The sequence below is a fragment of the Berkeleyomyces rouxiae genome (assembly GCF_048999995.1).
Source record: "Berkeleyomyces rouxiae strain 22BRR77 chromosome Unknown BrBRR77_ptg000007l, whole genome shotgun sequence".
NCBI classification, from domain to species: domain Eukaryota; kingdom Fungi; phylum Ascomycota; class Sordariomycetes; order Microascales; family Ceratocystidaceae; genus Berkeleyomyces; species Berkeleyomyces rouxiae.
In genome coordinates this window covers 852,890-873,088 of record NW_027396497.1, presented here as the reverse complement: position 1 = coordinate 873,088, position 20,199 = coordinate 852,890, and the positions used below count along the sequence as shown (strand labels likewise).

Sequence of the window (20,199 nt, the reverse complement as noted above, 5' to 3'; positions counted from 1 at the left end):
TGCACGGCCATAGATCGGCGTCTCGTTCCGTGCATGTTTGCCATTGTTTCCCGTACACACAGAACAATTCGTGTGGTCTAATTTGTCCACTGAACGAGCCTTGCCATCCGTAGTCTCAGTTTCCCAAGCATATCGGAGGTAACAGCAATTCTGATGGTTGTAGACACGGCGTTTGGATCTGGCTAGCTCTCCAGGTTTGGTCTTCCGTGTAAATGACTTCTACCTTGCTTTTTCGACGCTCAATCAATTATTTGTTCACTGGTAAACATAGCCCGGCACTGATCCCCATTCCATTCCTTGCCAGATCTTTATGTACACACATACCTATGCCATGTGTATAAACAAGCCCTAATGCATAATCTCATCGCATAAAGCATCCCTTCTACTCCTGGCCCGAATCATCCCAACTCTGCTTTTATACACAGTTAGCCAAGGGTCATGCCTATTTCTTGCTGTCTCTGAGGAAAATCATTACTAGGTTACTGGAGGCTAGTGGCTAAGTCATCAGGTCTTGAATTGCATTTCGGGCCAAAACAAAGTGCCACTCGTGCAGATCAACTTACAAGCGCCACAAATTTGCGAGTGGCTAAAGCACGGCAGCGGATGGCCAACTTACACTATGCATATCTGCATGACAACAAAGACATCGACTTGGCTCAAGTTGGCCAAGCTTGGGAAGCTCGTATCAAGCTCACTCTAATGAGGTCAACTGGGGCTCTTTGTGTCGTTATTAGTGGCTGTCAGACGTGTCTCCCGATGCATTTGAAGATTCCTATGACACATTATGGGTAACTATTCAAATCAAACAAAACCGATTCATGATCATAGCCACACAATGTAAAATAGGTCAAGCTTGTTTTGTTTTACTAGCCACCGAAACAGCCTGGATCCTCCCTTTTTACCGGCAGTACAAAGTAAATAGCATCTACGGCACTTACCACTAACATATGTCGATTACTGGCTAGTTTACGAGCCCAAGTACACATATAGTAACACAAAGACAACTTGTGACGCCGCCTGTGTTTTTACATTGACGGCTTTCGTTGTATCGCCTTGACTGTGTGCTTGCTTCTCGGGTGCCTCTTGTTTGTGGCATTTCAAGCTCTGCGTGTGTACAAGTGCAAGACAAATCCGTGCACTACAACGTAAGACCGAGATCTGGAGACCCTGGAACAAGCAAAGGAAACCAAGCAGAAGGCATCACAAGGGCAGCGGGTCATAATGGACTGGCCGGCACAAGTAACAAACCATCACCAGCAAGACTTACAGATACACCGGGAAAATTCACATTGTCAAGTAAACGACATCCACGCAGAGCACAAGACACGCACTGCCATGTACTCAGACTGTCTTCCTGACGCGTGTGTTCCATCTTCTGTCCCAGAACCAGGTTCGTGGTGGAAAAATTCAAAGTCAAATTCAAAGATGCCTTTCGTTGACTGGTACACGAGACTTGGACGGCTAACAAAAAAAAAAGCGGTAGGGGAACGAAAAGAAGCTTGATAGAGAAAATCGTAGCAGCCGGTGTGTTGTGCGAGAGACACAAGTAGATGTCGGTGCAGAATAAGTTTGTGCTGCTTGATGGAAGCAGAAGCTCTAGGGAACTTTGGGATGCCGCAGACCCTAAGGACATTGACCTCGCATGTACCCTCATTCACTTCAGTTTTTAATGTCAAGACCTCCCCCTAAAACACCCAAGCCTGTTTGAGCCTTCCAATAACTTAGCAGTCCCTGGTGAAGAAACAGACATGGACTAAGCCAATTCTAGTAATTTGTTCGAGGCGCGTCAGGCCACTCAACATATCAGTTTGTCGCGCAAGGTGAAAGTGAGAGGACATGTAAGCCAATAGAGGGCTTTAAGACAGTCTAGGAACACTTTTTATGACGTGGGTAGCTTGTTGAGATGTGCACTAAAAATGGTAGGGCGCGCCTTCTATATCCTCAATCTGTGGTTGTAATAATGCCGATGGCTATCTATTGTAGACAAGTCTACAGCACACGTACCCCATGCCCAGGCTACAAGTAGCCAATCAGTATCTTTAAAAGGCAAGGAAGGGTATTTCGATGCGCGATTCATGATAGTCACCAGTAGTCCTACATGCGTTATTGCATACGTATTATCACTGGAAGAGAAGAAATGCGACTCTCTGCTCAACGAGCCCTGTTCTGGCCCTCTTGACCAGCCACTTGATCCATCCAAAGCCAATCATCAGTCTTGCTGATTTTTCACTTGGAGAGATGCCGAATTCAGTCATGGGGGACTTTGGATGATAGTGGGGTTGGGACGGCGGCCGCCGATATAGACACTCAAGGATTTATGATCGTCATAGTACTGGGCTATCCTCGCGGGAATAAGTGGGTTTAATTTGATTCATGTCTACTTGTGTATTCATCACGGCCAATACAAGTGCATAGGAAGGCAGGCCATAAAGTGGAAGCAATCCGAGGCATAGGAGGCTTCCCATGTATGTATAAGATGTGCTTGTAATAATTACAGTTGTGTATGGAACCATCGGCCTTACGCATTACTACAATTGGCAAAATCAGTTTGAAGGAGCATGATCACGCAGATTACACCCTTTTTTTGCCTTCTCTTTGCCGTGATGCCCGTGGGAGGCCGATTGGATGATGACAATGCTCATACACAGGCGACTTTTGGCAGATGAACGCAAATCTCATGTTGTCCGTTGACGACGAGGCCGCGAGCTCTACGCATATATACCTCCACGAGAACCGGTGTATACGTGTACTTAGTTTCCCAATGAAAATAGGTTTGCAGTCTGATTACTCTGCTCGCATCAAGCATATTACGCACCACGAACTTATTGATCATGGCCTCGCTTTTTCGGTCTCAATATCTGTCAGAGAGAGAAGAACTTGGTGAGTTATACTCCGAGCCCCACTGTTTTATTTTATCGACTTAATAAAGTGTTGGAAGGAAGAAGAGTTTTACAACCCTAGAAGAATAAACAGGCACTTGCGCCTGGACTCGAACTGGCTCCTTCCTCGGTCCGTCAAGTCTTAATATATTCACCTGTAATCTTAAAAAAGCGGCCCAATATTTCCAACTCCTCTCAGCCCTTTGATTTGTTGACTGGGGAGGTCACAAGAAAAGAAAATAGCAGCTGCCTGCTGGTGTTGGACTCCACTTATCAACCTCATTGGACTAATTCGCGGAAAGAGGGCCGCACTGGCGGGCGTAGAGCGCACTAATGTCTACAGATATGGCCTAGTTTCTGCGTGAGAAACGCCTTATGATATTTGGCTTCGGGGAAGATGGACTGTTGTTTTGATCTTCTTAGTATGATGCCACCTATTGCATACAAGCACAAGTACGAATGTATTTGTAACAATGGCTGTCTCTGGTTGTGAGAGTACTTGGAACGGGCATAACATATAACTACTTCTTCCTACTCCTTCAAGTCTCTGGCGAGACGTCTAGTAATGAGACAATCCAACAAAGTCTTCCTATTGTTCCTCGTCCCTGTACTTACATGGTCTGTCGTTCATCTCATGAATTCAACAAGCCTCTGCAATGAAGAATTCCTCTCACATGTTTCAAGAAAAACTAATGAGTGCTCTACAAGTGTAAAATTTCTGGCTCAATATGCGTTTAGATAGAACCGATATGCCGTCACACCTAGGAACCCATTCTCACCACTTTTATGACATTTCCCCCTCCCTAGCTAGAACATTAGAGGATCAGGGAGTACTAAGCTTCACCTTTTGAATGAATTACCGCTTTGGGAAGTGTGGCCAGGCCTTATAGAAGCCAAGGGTTAACTATCGATGGAACAGCATAGGTATAGAGTGGGATCGGAAAGAAAAAAAAAGAAAAAAGGGGTGAAATTAACCTCTTCAAGTAAACATCGCAAGACAAGATGGGATGCCCAATTTTCTATGGGCTATTGTCGTTCTTTGAAATTTGAAACTCTCCATGTTTTCTTGGTATTGTGGATGAGTTTTGTGGATATAGTTATCGCTTTGGCCGAACCGCTTTATGTAACTATCCCTGTTTTTTTTTTCCCCTTGTTATTTTTTTGATGTGAAGATGCAGGTCAGAGGCGGTCTGGATCTTGACTTTTGTGGGCGTCTCATCAATTTGCTTGACTCCTTTTTTTTTCTTTTTTAGATGCGGAATGAACAACGGAAAGGGTTTGCTTACAAGGCCTCTCTCTGCAAACCATAGTTACCACAATATTCAAAGTAACCCCTCATCCAAAGTAAGTTTACATGTCACGTGAATTCATTTGTCTGTTGAGTGGTACGCTTAGCATCTATTTTCTGTTTTGGGAGAATTTTGACGAGAATGCTGCTGTTGTATTGTCCTGACGCAACGTCAGTGAAGTTGGTCATGGAGGGTAGCAGTAGAACGGCGCTTGAGACGAGAGGCCGAACGGAAGAATGATATAGCCCTGTATACTGGGTCAAAAAAAAAACTCAATATAGGCTGGGGCTCAACAATGCCAACGTCGCAGCATACAAGTCCGTTGGAAGTTTTTTTTGTCATGGAGTGTTGACGCATAAAAATGAACAGAGACTTTGTTAATACTGCCCCATCACATGTGAGTGATATTTCATAGGTGGTAGCATAACTACTTGTAATTGCCAGTTACATGTAAATAATCATGCCCCAGATGGATGCGAACATGTGAACCTCAAGAATATTTCAGACTAAACTACGGAATATCTACATTGTAAACTTCAAGCAGGGACAGGCTTTGCCTTGATCTCCTTGCCTTTATAATTTCCGATGAATTAACCAAGGTGAGAGTCCTGTATTTTGATCATCTCGCGAGGGCAGGCAGAGTTGTCTCCTCCTACTGGGTTTTTCTTCATCACCATCGCTTCCTACCCATTCTTTTCTTCACTCGCTTATGGAGACCAAAGGCTTTTGCAAACCGGCGACTTCCAGGTCGAACAGTGATCTGCATCTGCAACTCCATATACCCTGACTGACAGTGGGGGTCATCTATCCAATGTAATTCATACACGTGAATGGAGACATGGTTAAAGAGGGCTTTCCATGTGGGAATACGTATACATACACGTTTGTCTACATGTATACCTACTGGAGTCCATGAAAAACCAGATGTTCTGACTACTTGCTCCCATCGTCGAATTCCATTGGACAAAAGAGTCGCGATGTTGGACGAAAACACAGATGTGCAGGCGCATCACTTTTTCTGTCCCCCTCCCCCTTCCCATGTCAGGCTTGATCTGACCGATAGCCGGGCATACTTGTATACCCGCTGGCAAATGTCGGTGGGCCGGAAGATATTGGATCTCGACGTCAGAAGTGCCATGCTCTGAAACAACATTAATAAGTGAGAACCTTTCGGGCACATGGCCAAACATGGAGTTGGCAGGACTGTATTTTCAGATGTGCAATGCGGCAATTATGGCCTCCTATTCTATCGAGGCAAGACTGTGTGTAGTTTTCGGGACCTTTGTCTTTCTGCTCAACTTGACTAGTTTCGATGGTATAGGTAGTTAGCCCAATTCAACCAGACTTGTTCGGGGACATTTCGTAAAATTGTGAGTGCCTGTATCTATGTAGTAGCAAACATGCACACTAGCATGTAGGTACACTTAGAAAATAGGCATTGTTCGGGAGTGCCATTGCAGCACGCTTGCGGGATTAAGTGGCGTGCATTGTTTGGCTGGCTAGCTTTGTACTCCGTCTTGTCCAACTGGGCTAGCGGCATTGTCGAAGACATTAGTTCGATTAGCACAAGTTACTGGGAAGTGCACTCTATAGGTATGTACATACATATGCAACTACAACATACACAAGACAGAGCCCAAGACCACAAACGCTGGCCTAAGACCAGGGCAATGTACCGCCTCGCAAAATCTATTTGGAATTCTGAGATGGACCCTGTCTTTGCGGTTGCAGACAGATGCAGAAGTCGTGTGAAGTCTACCAGGGACAACTGGGTCTGGCTTCGAGGAGGCTTGGATAGGGAGGATTTGTATAGATAGTACCACTCTCTTCTCACCTTTTCAATATGGTATGATTATGTATGTACATGCAAGCATGCATGCTCTTGGGAAGAGGGGCGTGGCCAAGCCTCTCCAAGTTTGTGGGGGTGCAGCTGACTAGGGTCCTATCCAGCAATACTGTGACTGTTACTATGCACGTCTCATGCAACGCACCAACTTTCATGTCAACGTCATGAACCAGAGAATATTGTCCGCAGCCACTATCCTGGCCTTGCTCATAAATAGCAATTTCATTTCCTGGCTGCCTTGACTGTGGTTTTGTTTTTGCCTGGCAGCGGCTCTGATACCGCTGTTATATCTGTTCTTGCTACGCCAACACATGTGTATGTATGAAGTTGAAATCCTATTGTAATTGTGTAGAGCCATCCAACTACCTGTGCGCGTGGGAATCAGTCTCAGTCTCACTCACAAGAAAGAGAAAAGAAGAGGAAAAAAAGCGACTGGGAGCAGCAGTAAGCTTTCCCCTTCTCTGACCGCCTCCCTTCCACTGCCAATTACCTAGATAGGAAATGTCGTTTGGTCTGAGCACTACTAAATGGTGCAAGGGGTTGGTGACAAAAAGTCGCCAGTCTGAATCCTCGGAGACTAGATAGACAAGTCAAAGCAAGGAGCCCAATGGCAAACTGTCATGGGTGCACGAGTGGTCATAGAGCCAACAAGTGTACTTTGGCATACAATAGAAGCAAGGTATATAAAAGTCAGAGCAAAGGGACAGGATGAAGGTTGTCTTTGCACAGATATTTCGCGAGTTACGCGAACTACACGACCAAGACTAAAAATCCAGAGGCGGCTTTGCATTAGTTGTTGCTTCTGACCCTAAGTCTTGGGCAGAAAGCACTGCTGGGGCCTATTGTGGGTGGGCCCAAGATCTGTGGAAGCACATGCTTTCAGGCAACCGATAGAAACTATGTGCCATTGAGTCTTCCGGGGCCATCTGGTCCCAATACGAAGGGGGGTAGGGGGTATCTGTCTTGAACCACAGCCAATGAGGGATACAGCACAATACCAACAGCGGCTACTCACTCATGCATGACGCCCTCCTGATGCCAAAATCGATGGGATGGGGGAAAAGAACTACAATGTACACCTCATCTTGTACACTCCCGGTGCTGTCTACTGTGCACAGCATGACCTGGTTCCAACTAGATACTGCCCAACACGCAGTGTCGGGCACACTGTATGGCAGCCACCCAACGGGGCTCCAGAAGCCTGTATCCCGGGGAAGGGTAGGCTTTCTTTTTCCTATTGCTTTCCCTGTGGCGTGAAGCTGCACTCGAGATTGTGTGGCCAGGCCCGGCAATGTGCATTGGTAGCTCTCACGCACACTCCCAGCGGCGGATGCAAGAAACTAGTACACGGCGTGGTGGCGTTGGGCGACCCAGGCGCAAGGAGACGGGGAGATGGAGTCCTTAACTTTTAGCCACAATACAACGCATTTATGCAGAAAGCGGCCCGTCTTTTATTTACCTCGCGGGACTTTCACTGTTCATCAGTGCCACACTCTGTACTGGTACGCCTTGGATTTTCAGCTCAATTTTCCTATCTCAGTACTGCGGGCGGTAGAACAGAGAGAACTGTGAAAGAACAAACAGGCGGCACCAAGAAGCATGTTGGCGATACGAGGACAGGGCGGAGGAAAGCGTGGCTTCAAGTGCCTCATTTGTCTTTTGTTCGGCGTATGAACAATGCCAGGAGACTGGGTTAGGACACGCCCAGGTACCGAGGTGGTTAAAGTTGGAAGCATGCATGGGTGCTTAAATCCGTTCCCTCCCGCTAGACGTCGGTGCTGGCTGGCAGGCAACGTATGCCACTATGTATGTAGTTATGTACAAATAACTAGTTATAGTTACCAGCACTTAATACAAACGACATGTGCAAATACAAGCACCAACTCTACATCGCAGGCGGTAGTCAGCATGTATAGGTCTGGACAGCTACAGCATGCCGAGCGAAATAAAGGCCCGGTCAGGTAGGGTATTTAGAATGCTCTATTCTCCTCGAGATAAGATTACAACGCTGCAGGGTACGCGTGAGCTTTAAGTTTTAAAGCATGTGTAGACAGTGGGAAGAGTGTCAGTAGGGTTAATTTGTTAGTGACGGGTTGTAATAACACAACATGACCTCTCCGACTCGCGTCTGTTTCCCTCGCTTCCCACAGCTCCGAAAGACAGTCCTGGCAATTATTAGGCCTTCATATGGATAGATGAGGGCACGGACTCCCAAAGGACGCGATCTTCAAAGCGCTGCAAATGCTGTCTTAGCAGAAAATCCTGAGCCTTAGAACGTGGGCGGGTGTCTAAAGGCCTGAGCTCTGAGCCTTAAGCCTCGAGCCAGCCAAAACAAAAACTTGCTTAACTGGAAATTGTACGCCAAGCGAGATGCGACGCCGTAAAGCCGACTGCCCAACGGCGTAAATTTGGACAGATCTGTATGGGGTTTCAGAGGCTTGGGATTTGCAGGAAGCAGAACAACAAGTAGAGACTGGCACTAAAACAAAGCCCAATAATAGAAGACAAGAGACAAGAGCATGCCCAAGGCGGGAGCTAGCTAACGTGAAGCTTGACAATGGGAGGACAAACGCCAGGTGGCACTAAGCCAGAGCCTAAGGACTAGCCTGTAAATCTACTCGACGACACCTCTACTTCCTGTATGTATAGAGACGCATCGACATATACAGGCAACACCAAGACTCTCGCTCCCAGTCTCCCACAAATGCTCCGTCTTTGATTTACATCATTCTGCTGTTGCGTCCTCATAGCCCCCCAGCTGTTTGAACATATTGCCTTCCTTCGTAGTTTGCGAGATTGGAACTGCGACGGTCCTGCCAGAGCAAGATGGCAGACTTGGACAGAGCAGAGGGATCGATGATGATCTAGACTCCTCGGACAACATATGCCTGTTTTGGTCTTTTGGTCCTATCTTTCCTCTTGGCTCATCTCTCTGCAGGCCCGGTATCTCGCTGGTTCCGCACTCTGTCCCCAGGATTGCCCCTTGTTATTTTACGATTTTGCCTGCATTATACATATCCTGAAAGCATATGTGCCGCCTTGTCCTCGCAAGCTCACCCAAACTTTGACTGTCGATCATGCTCCACTTGGGCTTTGTCCTCAAACGGAAAGAAAAATAGTGGACAAGATTCCGAGGCAGATAGGATAGATATAATAGAGGTCATATGTGCAGGGTTCGCTTACCGAACCCTGTCAGTTTGGTGGCTATAAAATATATATACCCTGTTTATTCTCCCCAGGAGACAAGGAGAGGAAGCAAGGTGAAGTGAGGGGAGGGGGCGTGGGGGGGGGGGGGGGAAGGGGGCTTTTTACCTGAAGAGGAAATGCAGAGGGTTCTGTCTCATAGAAGGATGCAGGCATGACTGTCCAATACTTTTGCTTCATAGACCTAGGAGACAACAAGGCGGAACGAAGGGAGATGGACAGATGACAAGGAGGATCACGGTCTAGGTTGAGGGGGGTACAGAGGGGCGACCCCGTGACGACACTTGGAGAGACGGGGGTTTGCGGAGGGTGAGAGGTCCTTTTCTGCGATGGGAGATATGTGATATCGGCCTCAACGTTGTGTGCGCTACGTCTCCATCTTGCTGTCCGATTATGCCTTTGGATGGCCGCCATTTTCTGCTCCCGTTGCTACCAAGGAAGAGCGTTACACTTTGTGTTAGACATGTGGTGTGCTGTACTGTGTTGCGTGGCTTAGGGCCTGACCCAGTAACATGGATATTAGGGGCGGGCACGCACATCCAGCCGAAAAGGACCAAGATCATGGCGATGAAGGCTGCGTAAGTGGTGAGTGGTGGCCAAGGCAAGACAAACGAAGAGGACCAGAAAAAGAAGAAAAAAAAAGGCTTAACCAGTGCAGGGGGCGGCTGAGCATGCTGCCGCTTCGAAGGTCGCCGACCATATTGGAAGATGAGTGTATCTGTACCATGTGTCTTTTGGCGTGTCATTTGGTCTCAGATGAGAGTGCACAGCACTACGCGGAGCTCTGGCGGTGTTGTCTGCCATGGATATGGGACAGAGACGTCTCGTTCATCTTGGGCCTCGACTCGCGCAGTCCAATGTCTAGTCACACGTATCCTCTCACTCGCACTCATAACCGTTGTTACAGCCACAAGCGGTAGTTGGAGCAGAGCAGGGCGAAGACGTTGTAGTTTACCATTGCCGGTCTCGTGATGTCTGTCCCTCTCGTCTTGTTATCACGTACACCTCGAGCCTAGAGCCCACCGCCTACCCGTGAAAATGCTTCATACATGCCTGTATGAATCCAAATACTACAAATGTATGTAGGTATGCACTCATATGTATGCGGACTTCCCGTTAGAAGCCAACTCCAAGACACCTACTTGTCACTTTGCCACGACAAACCTGTTTCTCCCCCAGGACCCTTTCTGCGCCCTTGGCCTTGGGCTTCGTCTCTGAGCCTTGGATACAACCACGTGTATAGCCTCGGAGCCTGAGGGGTTATAGCCAAAGCTTGTTGGTCCATGTCTTGCAAAATGAAATGAAGATAATGCATGTGGCAGGTGAACAACGGCAGGACTGACTGTTGATCCCCGGTTGTATTCTCAATCCTTGAGATGCTGGAGCTCATATACCGCCATTCTTTTTCCGCATGGGTTCTTTCTTTTTCTCCTATGTACTTGCATGGACACCGGCTTGTCCACAGTACATAATGTGCTTGTTCGTAGGCGGGCGAGCCACTTCTTGCTTATGAACACATGCAGTAAGAGACCCTGCATACAGCATACATACAGGAACACTTGGGTAAGTGCCAGCCCTAGCTTGAGTAGACCGCATGTCAGTTCTGTTCTTGACCAGTTCTAGAAGTAGGCCATAGTCGTTAGTCTGAACGACTGGTTTGAGTTGCTACAGATAGAAGAAAGGAAAGCATCCCTGAGACTAGTCTAGAAGTCGGAACAACGGTGAAGCTTCTCTATTCTTCTCCTTGTGCGGGGCCATTCCCTTTGAAAGGATATAGAAACTCTGCTGCGACACGTAGACCAGTTGGAAGAACATGCGTATGCATACATAAACTAGACCAGAAACATCTTGACTGACCTTTCGTCTCTCTGCAATGACAAAAACTGGCTGGGAGACCTGTACTCAACACGAAAAGTGCTCAATCGCGAGGCTTCTCTGTCTGTGGTCAGTATTGGGTATGCGAGGGGTTCAAGACGCTTTCTAGTGTGGCGTCTAAAGTGGCACTGAAAAAAGAAACTAGATAAGTAGGCGAAGACCAAGCGCATCAGGTATAGCAAATGGCAGCCTTGGGATGGTGACATGTCAAGATCTTGAGTCTGTGCAATTGACTTGTCTGCTGCCTCCTCGTGCTCTCCTTGTGCTGGGCCTCCCTTTTTGATTTTTTTTTGTTCGATGGCTGCACGACTTGCAACGTGAGCTAACAGAGTTCTGTTGTTTGCGATAATCCCTGCTTGTGATCTCCAGTTGATAGCATACAACTGGATTGGCGTTGCAGACTTGCACCAGGATGTAGTGTGATCTGCCGTAGAATTTGCTGCAAAGAGACTAGGCCAGTTCAACTATTTGGAATTCAACTCTGCACCCAGTGGGGAGCAGGAAAAAGAAAGGACGGGAGAGACTCGAGACACAAGGGAGAGAACTTTGACCAGTAGGCTCATTCGACAAAGAAAGGGAAGAAGCATCGAGTCACCCTGGGAGAGATGACTATAGACATGGAATTCCAGGACAGACTGCACTACCCCCACCTGAAATCACGTTTTTACTTATCCCACTAGCCAACAAAGTATGTGTGTATGCATGTGCATAGTTACTTGTATGTACTAGATGCATGGGTTTTGGGCATATTAGCATTTGTGTCGTGGCTGGTAGAATTTCAACAGGCCTATGATTGTTTCTTCACACTGCATAACGCAAGATCTGCGGTGCAGACAAACCAAGTCATACTGGCAGTTTTTCTATCACCCTGATAACGGCAGTAATAGCCGAGCCCAACTCCATAGACACACTTACACGGACGCTCATGTGAGTGAAGATGTGTGTGATTAGAGAACTTGCGACACGACCACCTTGACATCCATCATCTTGACTGCTTCCTTGAGAAACACACACACCGTACTTGGAACGTGAAATATTAACCACACACCCGTATTATCAGCACCGGCAGAGGAGATAATACGGCATCGTTGGATGGATATCCCGGCGGTAAGATGCCTTGGTATACTTGGAGGTTGTGTCATGGCTTACTGTCAGTGATGACTATTCCTGATGGCCTGTATCTTCCCGAGTAGAGGGGCTCTGCCTTGCTCTGGATGCATGCAAATGTAACAGATACTGGTGACTCTCCCCCAGTGCCTATCTGAACACTGTGATACGCAGCTACCCGCACTTTAGCCACAGCCACAGCTACAACTGACATATTCATAACTCTGTCTGTGTAGGTTGGTGTCTGTGTGACTACAATGTGGAGGTATCACACGCCTCACTATAGACCACAGCCTGTACCGGGGAGATTAGCACCCCGAGCGAACAAAGTCAGCTTCAAGCAAAGCAACTTTAGGGTTATCAAAGGAGACTGAACCGTTGATCAAGTGACTAAAAACGACTGGGACAGGATGAAGGCAAGGCTTGGATGATGTAGTTGGCAGTAGCTTCAGATGTAATAAGATGGGCGGATACTGTTAAGGCTGTGGAAGCTGCTTCGCCGTCTTGCTCTATACTGGGTCAAGGGAGTACATGTCTAGCGGGGACATGTAGAAGTAAACTAGAAATGTGCTATCTCTTCCATATCCCTAGAGATGAAGTCGATATGCATTTTGACATGAGAAGAAGCTTGTTAAGAGACGTTCCTCTTCTTGGTTCAGCCCCTGACTTGAAGATGTGTCTGATGTCAAAATTCCAGCCTAGTGTAAGGATGAGGTTGTCTCCATTGAGGGCCCTCGCCTCTTACCAGCTCGATCTGTCTGCGTGGTACCCCTTTCTATTCTGGTTACAAGTTGGCAATGTCGTGTCTCCAGCCCCAACCACGGGAAGCAGATTCAGAAAGGCGCTCCATGCCGGAAGCTTCGCAGATCTTTATCACCACCTCGCGGACTGCTCGAACATTCTCAACAGTAGCGCCACCATTGACAGCCCCCTTGAGATGACCTTTGAGTTGAGGATTAACCTGTATTGTAAACTATATCAGTAAGGGTTCGTTTTATACAAGCTGGATAACTAGGGGCCTACATCTTGAGGAATCAGAGCTGCTAGTATGACGTAAGACGTCTCTGCTGGTGTGAGAATGTTGGTGTTGCTGAGGATGTAGCCATACATGAGCCGGGCTGTAAGTCCCAGATCTTCCGTGCCTGAGCGGTCCATGTTGCCCATGACACGTTGTGTAATTTTCCCATAGACCATATCAAAATAAGCCTGTCCTCGCTGAAGCATGACTGCCGATGGGGTCTCAAAGACCTCACTACGCCGCCGAGTGGGAGAAACGGCCAAAGGCTCATCAAGAAAGGCCGGAGGAGTAGCTTGCTTCAGCTCAAAAAGCGCGTTGATGGTCTGGATGACGAGTGTCAGCTTGGGTCTCTTATCAGATCAGGAACGTAGGTGGGTATGCTATACAGACCTTGGGCAGTCCTCCGATGGCAGCCGACTTGACCAAAGCTTCACGGATTCGGCGGGTCATGTTCAGCTGCTCATCTTTCTTGGGGCTAGAGTCTATGGGGCCCGGTCCATGGGATAGGGCATATCTGTACACCTTGGATATCTCATCGGGGCGGTTGAGAATCGACAGGGCAGTGGCTGTGATAAAGTACCATGTGTTGTTGGGTAAGTTCGACTGGGTCCGGATAGCCGAGAGAAGGGCTGGGGTTATAACGGGAGCAAGCGGGGGCGCCATTGTGATGGGAGTGAATGAGGGCGTGCGCCTCAAGGGGCACGCGGAACGAGAGGGACAGCCTGAGCCTTGATCGTCTCAGAGACAGACCCTAACCCGCCCTCGTATCATCACGTGCCCGGCACGAGAAACAAAAGTGGGTCTCTGTTCACCCCATCAATCCCAAACAGGCAAACGCAAGTAGAAGTCTCGAGAAGCTTCAAACGTGGCATCAAACTCATTGGGAAACCACGCCGCCAGCAACTTGGCAAAATAGCGACCAAGATTTCCCCCCATCTTCAAATCCTCATCTGACTCGCAACGCCATAATAGTAATTCTCGTGTATTCTTTTTTTTGCCGCCTTGCTGCTGTTCAATGCCATTTTTACTTCGGGCTTGCTGCAGAGAGACCATGTCATGATTTCCTACCTGCGCCCTTACTCGTCCTGCTGCCCACTATTCCGCGCTGTTTTGTTCCTGCTGTTAAGCATTAAGCCACCCACGATCACGTTCCAAACTCGACACCCGCGATCTCCAGAATCGGCTGCACTGCTTCGTCGCCGGTTGAGCTGTTTACTTTCTGGCGCATAATCTGCCCGTCTCTCCACCGCATCGCCAGGATCATAGCGCATCGAGCTGCCCCCAAGATGCGGCTGGCAGCTTATATCTTCGTATGTTCTGCATCCGGGCCCGCAGTCGTGCATCTGGCCCGGCTAGCCATCCTCGGCCTCGTACTGCTCTGGCACCCGCTCAGCTTGGTTTACTGACTCTATTGTCCTCCCAGGCCTCGACCGGACTGGCGCTGGGTGTCGCCTTGTCGGCCTTCCAGGTACAAGCCAACTTCTACTCTGCCATGGTCCACCTGTCGCAGAGCAACTTCTGTCTCTTGGTATGCTCCCGCCCTATCTCGTCTGCTCATTCGAGCTGCCATCCATCGCCCATTGATCTAACAGAAGCTTCCCGAAGGCACTTGTCAACTTCATTTTCATCATCTACGCCTCCATCATGCACGGCCTTCGACACCTGTGTTTTGGCCCGCTCCGAACTGCCGAAGTCGAACAACTTTCCGATCGCGCTTGGATTGCTATCACCGAAACCTGCCTGGCCATGACCATCTTCCGTGAAGAAATCGGCGCTTACTTTCTCACAATGTTCACTGCGCTTGTTACTGGAAAGGTCTGGGCTTGGATTGGCGAAGGTCGTGTTGAAACCTTTGAGCAACAACCCCCTGCGAACCCACGCCTATTCCATACTAGACTTGTCATATCACTTGCCATCAGCATGATATATGATCTTGCACTGTTCAAATATGCCGCAGGTGTGGTTATTGAGCAAGTCCGCCCTACTATGATGATCATGTTCCTCTTTGAATTCGCCGTCTTGACTACAACCACTTCTCATACCATTGTGCGCTACCTTTTCAACATTCTCGAGGCCTTCATTGTCAAGAACCAGACTAAGAAATGCCTAGAGGCAAGACGCAACGAGGTGCGCCTCGAAAGGGAACGTATTCTGAAAGAACGCGAAGAAAATCCCCCGGCCGATGGTGATGTCGTTGCTGAACTGCCCGACCCCGACGACATTGAGGAAATGGACATTGAAGTGCCTGGTTGGGAGGAAAAGGGACAATACATGTTGACAGTTGACTTGATATCTGGTAAGTTTGGCTCCCATTTCTTCATGACGAATTATAAATGCTAACACAATTTAGACTTTGTAAAACTGGCCATCTATGTTGCCTTTTTCGCTATGCTGTTCTCTTTCTACGGCCTTCCCGTTCACATTCTCCGCGATATCTACATCACTGGTGCCTCCTTCTTCCGGCGCGTTGCTGCTATGCTCAAATACCGCCGCGCCATTCAGAACATGAGCCAGTACGCCGATGCGAATGCCCAGGATCTTGCCCGTGAAGACACGTGCATTATCTGCCGTGACGTCATGCGTCCTTGGGACACTAGGGCCGCCGGTGCTGTCGAGAGAACCCGTCCCAAGAAGCTTCCCTGTGGTCACATCTTGCACTTTGGATGCCTCAAGAGCTGGCTGGAAAGGCAGCAGGTCTGTCCCACATGTCGTCGCCCTGTTTCCCACAACGCCCCTCAGAATAATAATGCCCCTGATCCAAGGCCTGTTGCCGGAGAAAACGCTGGAGCTAACAACGTAGCTCCTATTGGCGGAAATGCCAATGGTGTACCCTTTCAACAACCTGCCGCCCCTCAACCTAGAGCTGCCCCGGCAGCCAACCCGGCACCTGGAGCTGGAGTCGGGCCCGCTGGAGAGCCTGATGGTCTTAGAGAGTACCAATTTGGCCCCTTGCGCCTTCGCGTTGGAGTTAGACAATTCCTAGGCGACCAAGCATTGCAACAAGCCCATGCCGCTCAACAAGCCTTTTTCAACAATGGGAATTTGCCTCCAAACAACATCTTTAACAATCCGGCTCCAAACAATGTGCCGAACAATGTTCCCTTTGGCAACGCTAACCAAAACCAGCCTCCTACTCCGCATCACAACACTAACACTGCTGCTACGGGTGCCCCCACTCCTGCCACACACACACCCACCGCTACTCTCCCTCACACTCCGACCATTGGGCTACCTTACCATCCTCCTATCAACGCAGGCCTGCCTCCAGTGCCTCAGATTCCCCCAAATGGCGACTTAACTGCCCTACGCGCCCACGTTAGAGAAATAAACGAGATAATGAGTGCCCATGTTGCTTCTATCCAGAGCGTACAGCAAGAAATTCATCTCAACAATCTTCTCATGGCGGAGATCGCTAGACTTCAAGCCATTACCAATATTCCCCAGTCCACACCATCCGCTTCCACCCCGGCTCCTGGCCCCACATCGGCCCCGAATCCGTTTGTGCCTGGCAGTGTCAACCCCGCTGCTCCTTCGCCGGCAAACACCTTCCAATCGCTCCTAACACCTAACCGCCCATTCACGCCCCCTCCCGGCGCATCCTCAACAACCGCATCAGTTGGTCCCAGTAGGCAAAGATCGACAAGCCCCCTTCGCAATGCCATTCCTGCTGGTAGTTCCGAGCTTCCATCCGGCCTTGTCCTCCCGAATGGCTGGAGTCTTGTCCCGATTAAGAAACCTGACCAAAGTCAGACAGCTTCTGCTCCTACCACCACTGCTCCTATTGGGACGGGAACCACTACTACGTCAGCACCCCCCTCAGTGCGTTCTGTTTCGCGCAGTAGATCCCCTGTACGAAACCGCACCATACGTGCAGCGTTGCAACAAAGCTCTAGTTTTAGTAGTCTCTACAACGCTGGCGCTGAGCCAGCCCCCGCTCCAGCTTCATCCGGCTCTCCAGCTCCGGCCCCGGCTACACTTTCATCGTCGGCGGCATCCGGGCCTTCTTCATTTGAAGCCATGACCAACACCGTTCGGCCAGTGCCTGTCATGGCCCCGAACCCGCTGAATGACAGTGCAACTAGCTCCTTATTAGCACAAAGGGGTGAAGGCAGCGACAAGCCAAAAAGTGGTTCTGACAACAGCAACGTGGGTGAGGAGGCCACCGATAAGCCTGGCGATAGCAAATTCACGACTACAGAAGGCAAAGGCAAAGCAGTCACGGTGGTGGACGAAGACGAGCTGGCGCGCTAGATATGTCGCTACTTTCGATGAGTAAGCTTGTTTTGGTTGAAGGTGAAAGTTCTTGACTCTGTGAGTTGGTGATTTTTGCACTTTCTACCTGAATGTCCTTTTGTTAGTTAGTTACTTGTATTTCTTTTCTTCTTCTTTTCCTATCCTTTTGTCATATCATCAAAGTATCCGCAGAACTACAACAAATTGCATATTCAGCGTGTTTGTTATAGCCTTGGGCCTTCCACGTTTTATTTTACATGGTGCATATTTGCTCTTTATCTTGAACTCAGTAAATTGCAGCTAATAGTGACGCCGGACTCTTGTACTAGAGTCACTAAATCATGTTTAGGGTGTTATTATTATTCTTTTTTTCAGTCAGGAGTAACACATTTAAGCAATAGTCTTCTCAACCATGGTGATGCCGAACTTCTCCTCAAGCTCCTTGATCAAGGGGTTGTTGATCTTGGAGTTCATGGGAGCCAGAACACCACGCTCGTTCAGGGTACCGTTTAGCACCTGCTTGACAGCAACGGCGCAGGGGACACCGACAGTCTTGGCCATGGCCGAGTAGCCGCCGCTACCATAGGGCTGGCCGTACTCGCACAGAGTGGAGGTGCGGGTCTCCCGCGAGCCATCGGCGTTCTCGATAACGAACTTGTGCTGGAGCATGACAAAGTCGCGCTCGCCGTCCTCAAACTGCATCTTCTTCTCCAGGGTGGCGCACAGGGTGTCGAGAGGGTTGCCACGGGGGGTGATCTCCTCGTCGGAGAAGAGACCGATCCAGCGCAAACCAGCCAGGATGCGTTCCTTGTCCTCCTCGGAGTCGAAGGTGGCCTTGGCAACAATGGCGGCCTCCAGCGAGGCAGCGTCAGTAGCGCTGGAGCCCAGGACGGCGGCGGTGGCGGCCTTCCAGGGGCCGGTGGTGGTCAGGGCGGAGATGGAGGCGTCGCTCAGGAAGCCAATCTCGACCAGCACACGGATGAACTGGGGGAAGCCCTGGTAGCGCAGAGTGCCACGAACAATGGTCTGGGCCTCGGGGATGTTGTAGCGCTCGCGGTAGGGAGTGGAATCACGGTTGGGGTAGGCGACAAAGGCGTAGCCAGGGTAGATGAAGTAGGGCTTGGCAGTGCCCATCAGGTCGGCCGAGGCAATGTCGACAACAGCGCCCTCGTCGTAGTACTTGGCAGCGTTGCGAAGAGCCAGGAGCACACCGCGAGAAGACCACGAGAACTTGTAGCCCAGCGGGTTGTCCGAGTTCTCGGGAGCGGGGAGACCACCGCAGAAGGACAGGAACTTGATTATCTTGCCACCAGCAGCGTGGACCTCCTCAATGGTCTTGACGGCGTACAGGTGGTCGATACCGGGGTCCAGACCAATCTCGTTCATGACGGTAATGCCGGCCTCCTTAGCAGCAGCGTCCAGCTCCATCATGGCAGGAGACACATAGGAAGTGGTGACGACGTGCTTCTTCTGGCGGATGGCGCTCTTGATGACGGTGGCGTGGAAGGTGTAGGGGATCAGCGAGATGACCAGGTCGTGCTGAGCAACAGCGGCATCGAGGGCAGCATCATCGGTGACATCGAGGGAGATGGGGGTGGACAGAGCAACACCCTCAGACAGCTTCTTGGCGGACTCAAGAGTGCGGCAGGCTATAACGCGCGGAGGGGAGTTAGCAGCCGATAGAAAAGGCTGGACATGCAGACCAGAACTCACCAACAGTCACGGGAATGCCCGAGGCGCTGAGGACATCGAGAGTCGGGCGGGTGACGAAGCCGGCACCCAGCATAAGGACCTTGCTGCAAGGATAGCAATTGGTTAGCCTGGACGGAGCTTAGAGCGGCGCGGGGTAGCTCTTCACCTACTGAGACGACATTTTGGCGTGGATATATCAACCAATTGATTCACAGAAAACAGGTTGGATGATGCTTCCAGAACAAAGAAGACAAGAAGGACTCATGGCGAAGCATTTTTCAACGACTGAGACGCCCCCTCCGGCGGAAGGGATTTCAATTGCAAGACAGTAACCCTGACCCTTAGTAACGGGCTGATGAGGGCTGGACCTTCCGATAGCGGCTGCTGGCGGGATGATAGGCGGGGTATTTTTGGTAGCAGACTTATGAGCTCGCATGGCGGGGCACTATGTTGATGGGCCTTGCTTGTGTTTTTTTGCTTCTTTGATGAGAAACCTGCTGCTCAAGACAGACAATAAGCCGACCTTTCTTCACCCATTGCAGGCGAAAACAGTCTTGTGGTGGCTGCTTAGTAACAGCTCCTCGGTCCCTGGGGCCCCACACCTCCGGAGAGGACCGGAGGCGTTCGGCATCGGCCCCAGTGCGTGCAGCGGGCTTTATCTGCAAATTTCAGCAGAGAAATCCGGCTTAGGCGAGGGTCGGTCTGTTTTGGGACATGGGCATTGGCCGTCTGACATTGAGGCTATAGCCATGAAGCTCTCTTATATGTGTGTACATATCTACGGCCAATCATTGCTCTCACAATCCGACCAGTGCCCAACTCCAGATCCCGTTCGCTCGTCCAGCCAGCCTCCTGGTCCCCCTGGAGCATGACCTTTTCCAGATCACAAATCATCTAGTTCGTGACGTTGGGCACTGGTTGCTGCAATCGGGCCTCGCAAGTATGACTGCATCTGCCCCAGAATACAAGAGCTAAGCGGCGCGGGGATATGCAAACGCAACTGACTGCTCACTTTTTTATTCGCCTCCAGGCTTGGGGGCTGTAGGCTTCACGGCG

At 49.7% G+C, this 20,199-nt stretch overlaps 3 protein-coding genes across 3 annotated transcripts; 1 reads left to right on the top strand and 2 right to left on the bottom strand.

Moving 5' to 3' along the window:
• Window positions 1-12,984: 12,984 nt before the first annotated feature.
• BROUX77_006004 (uncharacterized protein) lies at window positions 12,985-13,881 on the bottom strand (the record flags this gene model as incomplete). The annotated part of the gene is made up of 3 exons (XM_073750941.1): window positions 12,985-13,161; window positions 13,224-13,541; window positions 13,609-13,881. 3 exons carry the CDS (start codon window positions 13,879-13,881, stop codon window positions 12,985-12,987), a joined length of 768 nt encoding a protein of 255 aa, XP_073603874.1.
• Window positions 13,882-14,504: 623 nt separating this feature from the next.
• BROUX77_006003 (uncharacterized protein) lies at window positions 14,505-17,469 on the top strand (the record flags this gene model as incomplete). Its single annotated transcript, XM_073750940.1, has 4 exons — window positions 14,505-14,528; window positions 14,642-14,746; window positions 14,824-15,514; window positions 15,569-17,469. The coding sequence occupies 4 exons, from the start codon at window positions 14,505-14,507 to the stop codon at window positions 17,467-17,469; spliced, it is 2,721 nt and encodes a 906-aa protein (XP_073603873.1).
• A 372-nt stretch (window positions 17,470-17,841) lies between these two features.
• On the bottom strand, window positions 17,842-19,324 carry BROUX77_006002 (uncharacterized protein; the record flags this gene model as incomplete). Its single annotated transcript, XM_073750939.1, has 3 exons — window positions 17,842-19,100; window positions 19,165-19,247; window positions 19,314-19,324. 3 exons carry the CDS (start codon window positions 19,322-19,324, stop codon window positions 17,842-17,844), a joined length of 1,353 nt encoding a protein of 450 aa, XP_073603872.1.
• Window positions 19,325-20,199: the final 875 nt, after the last annotated feature.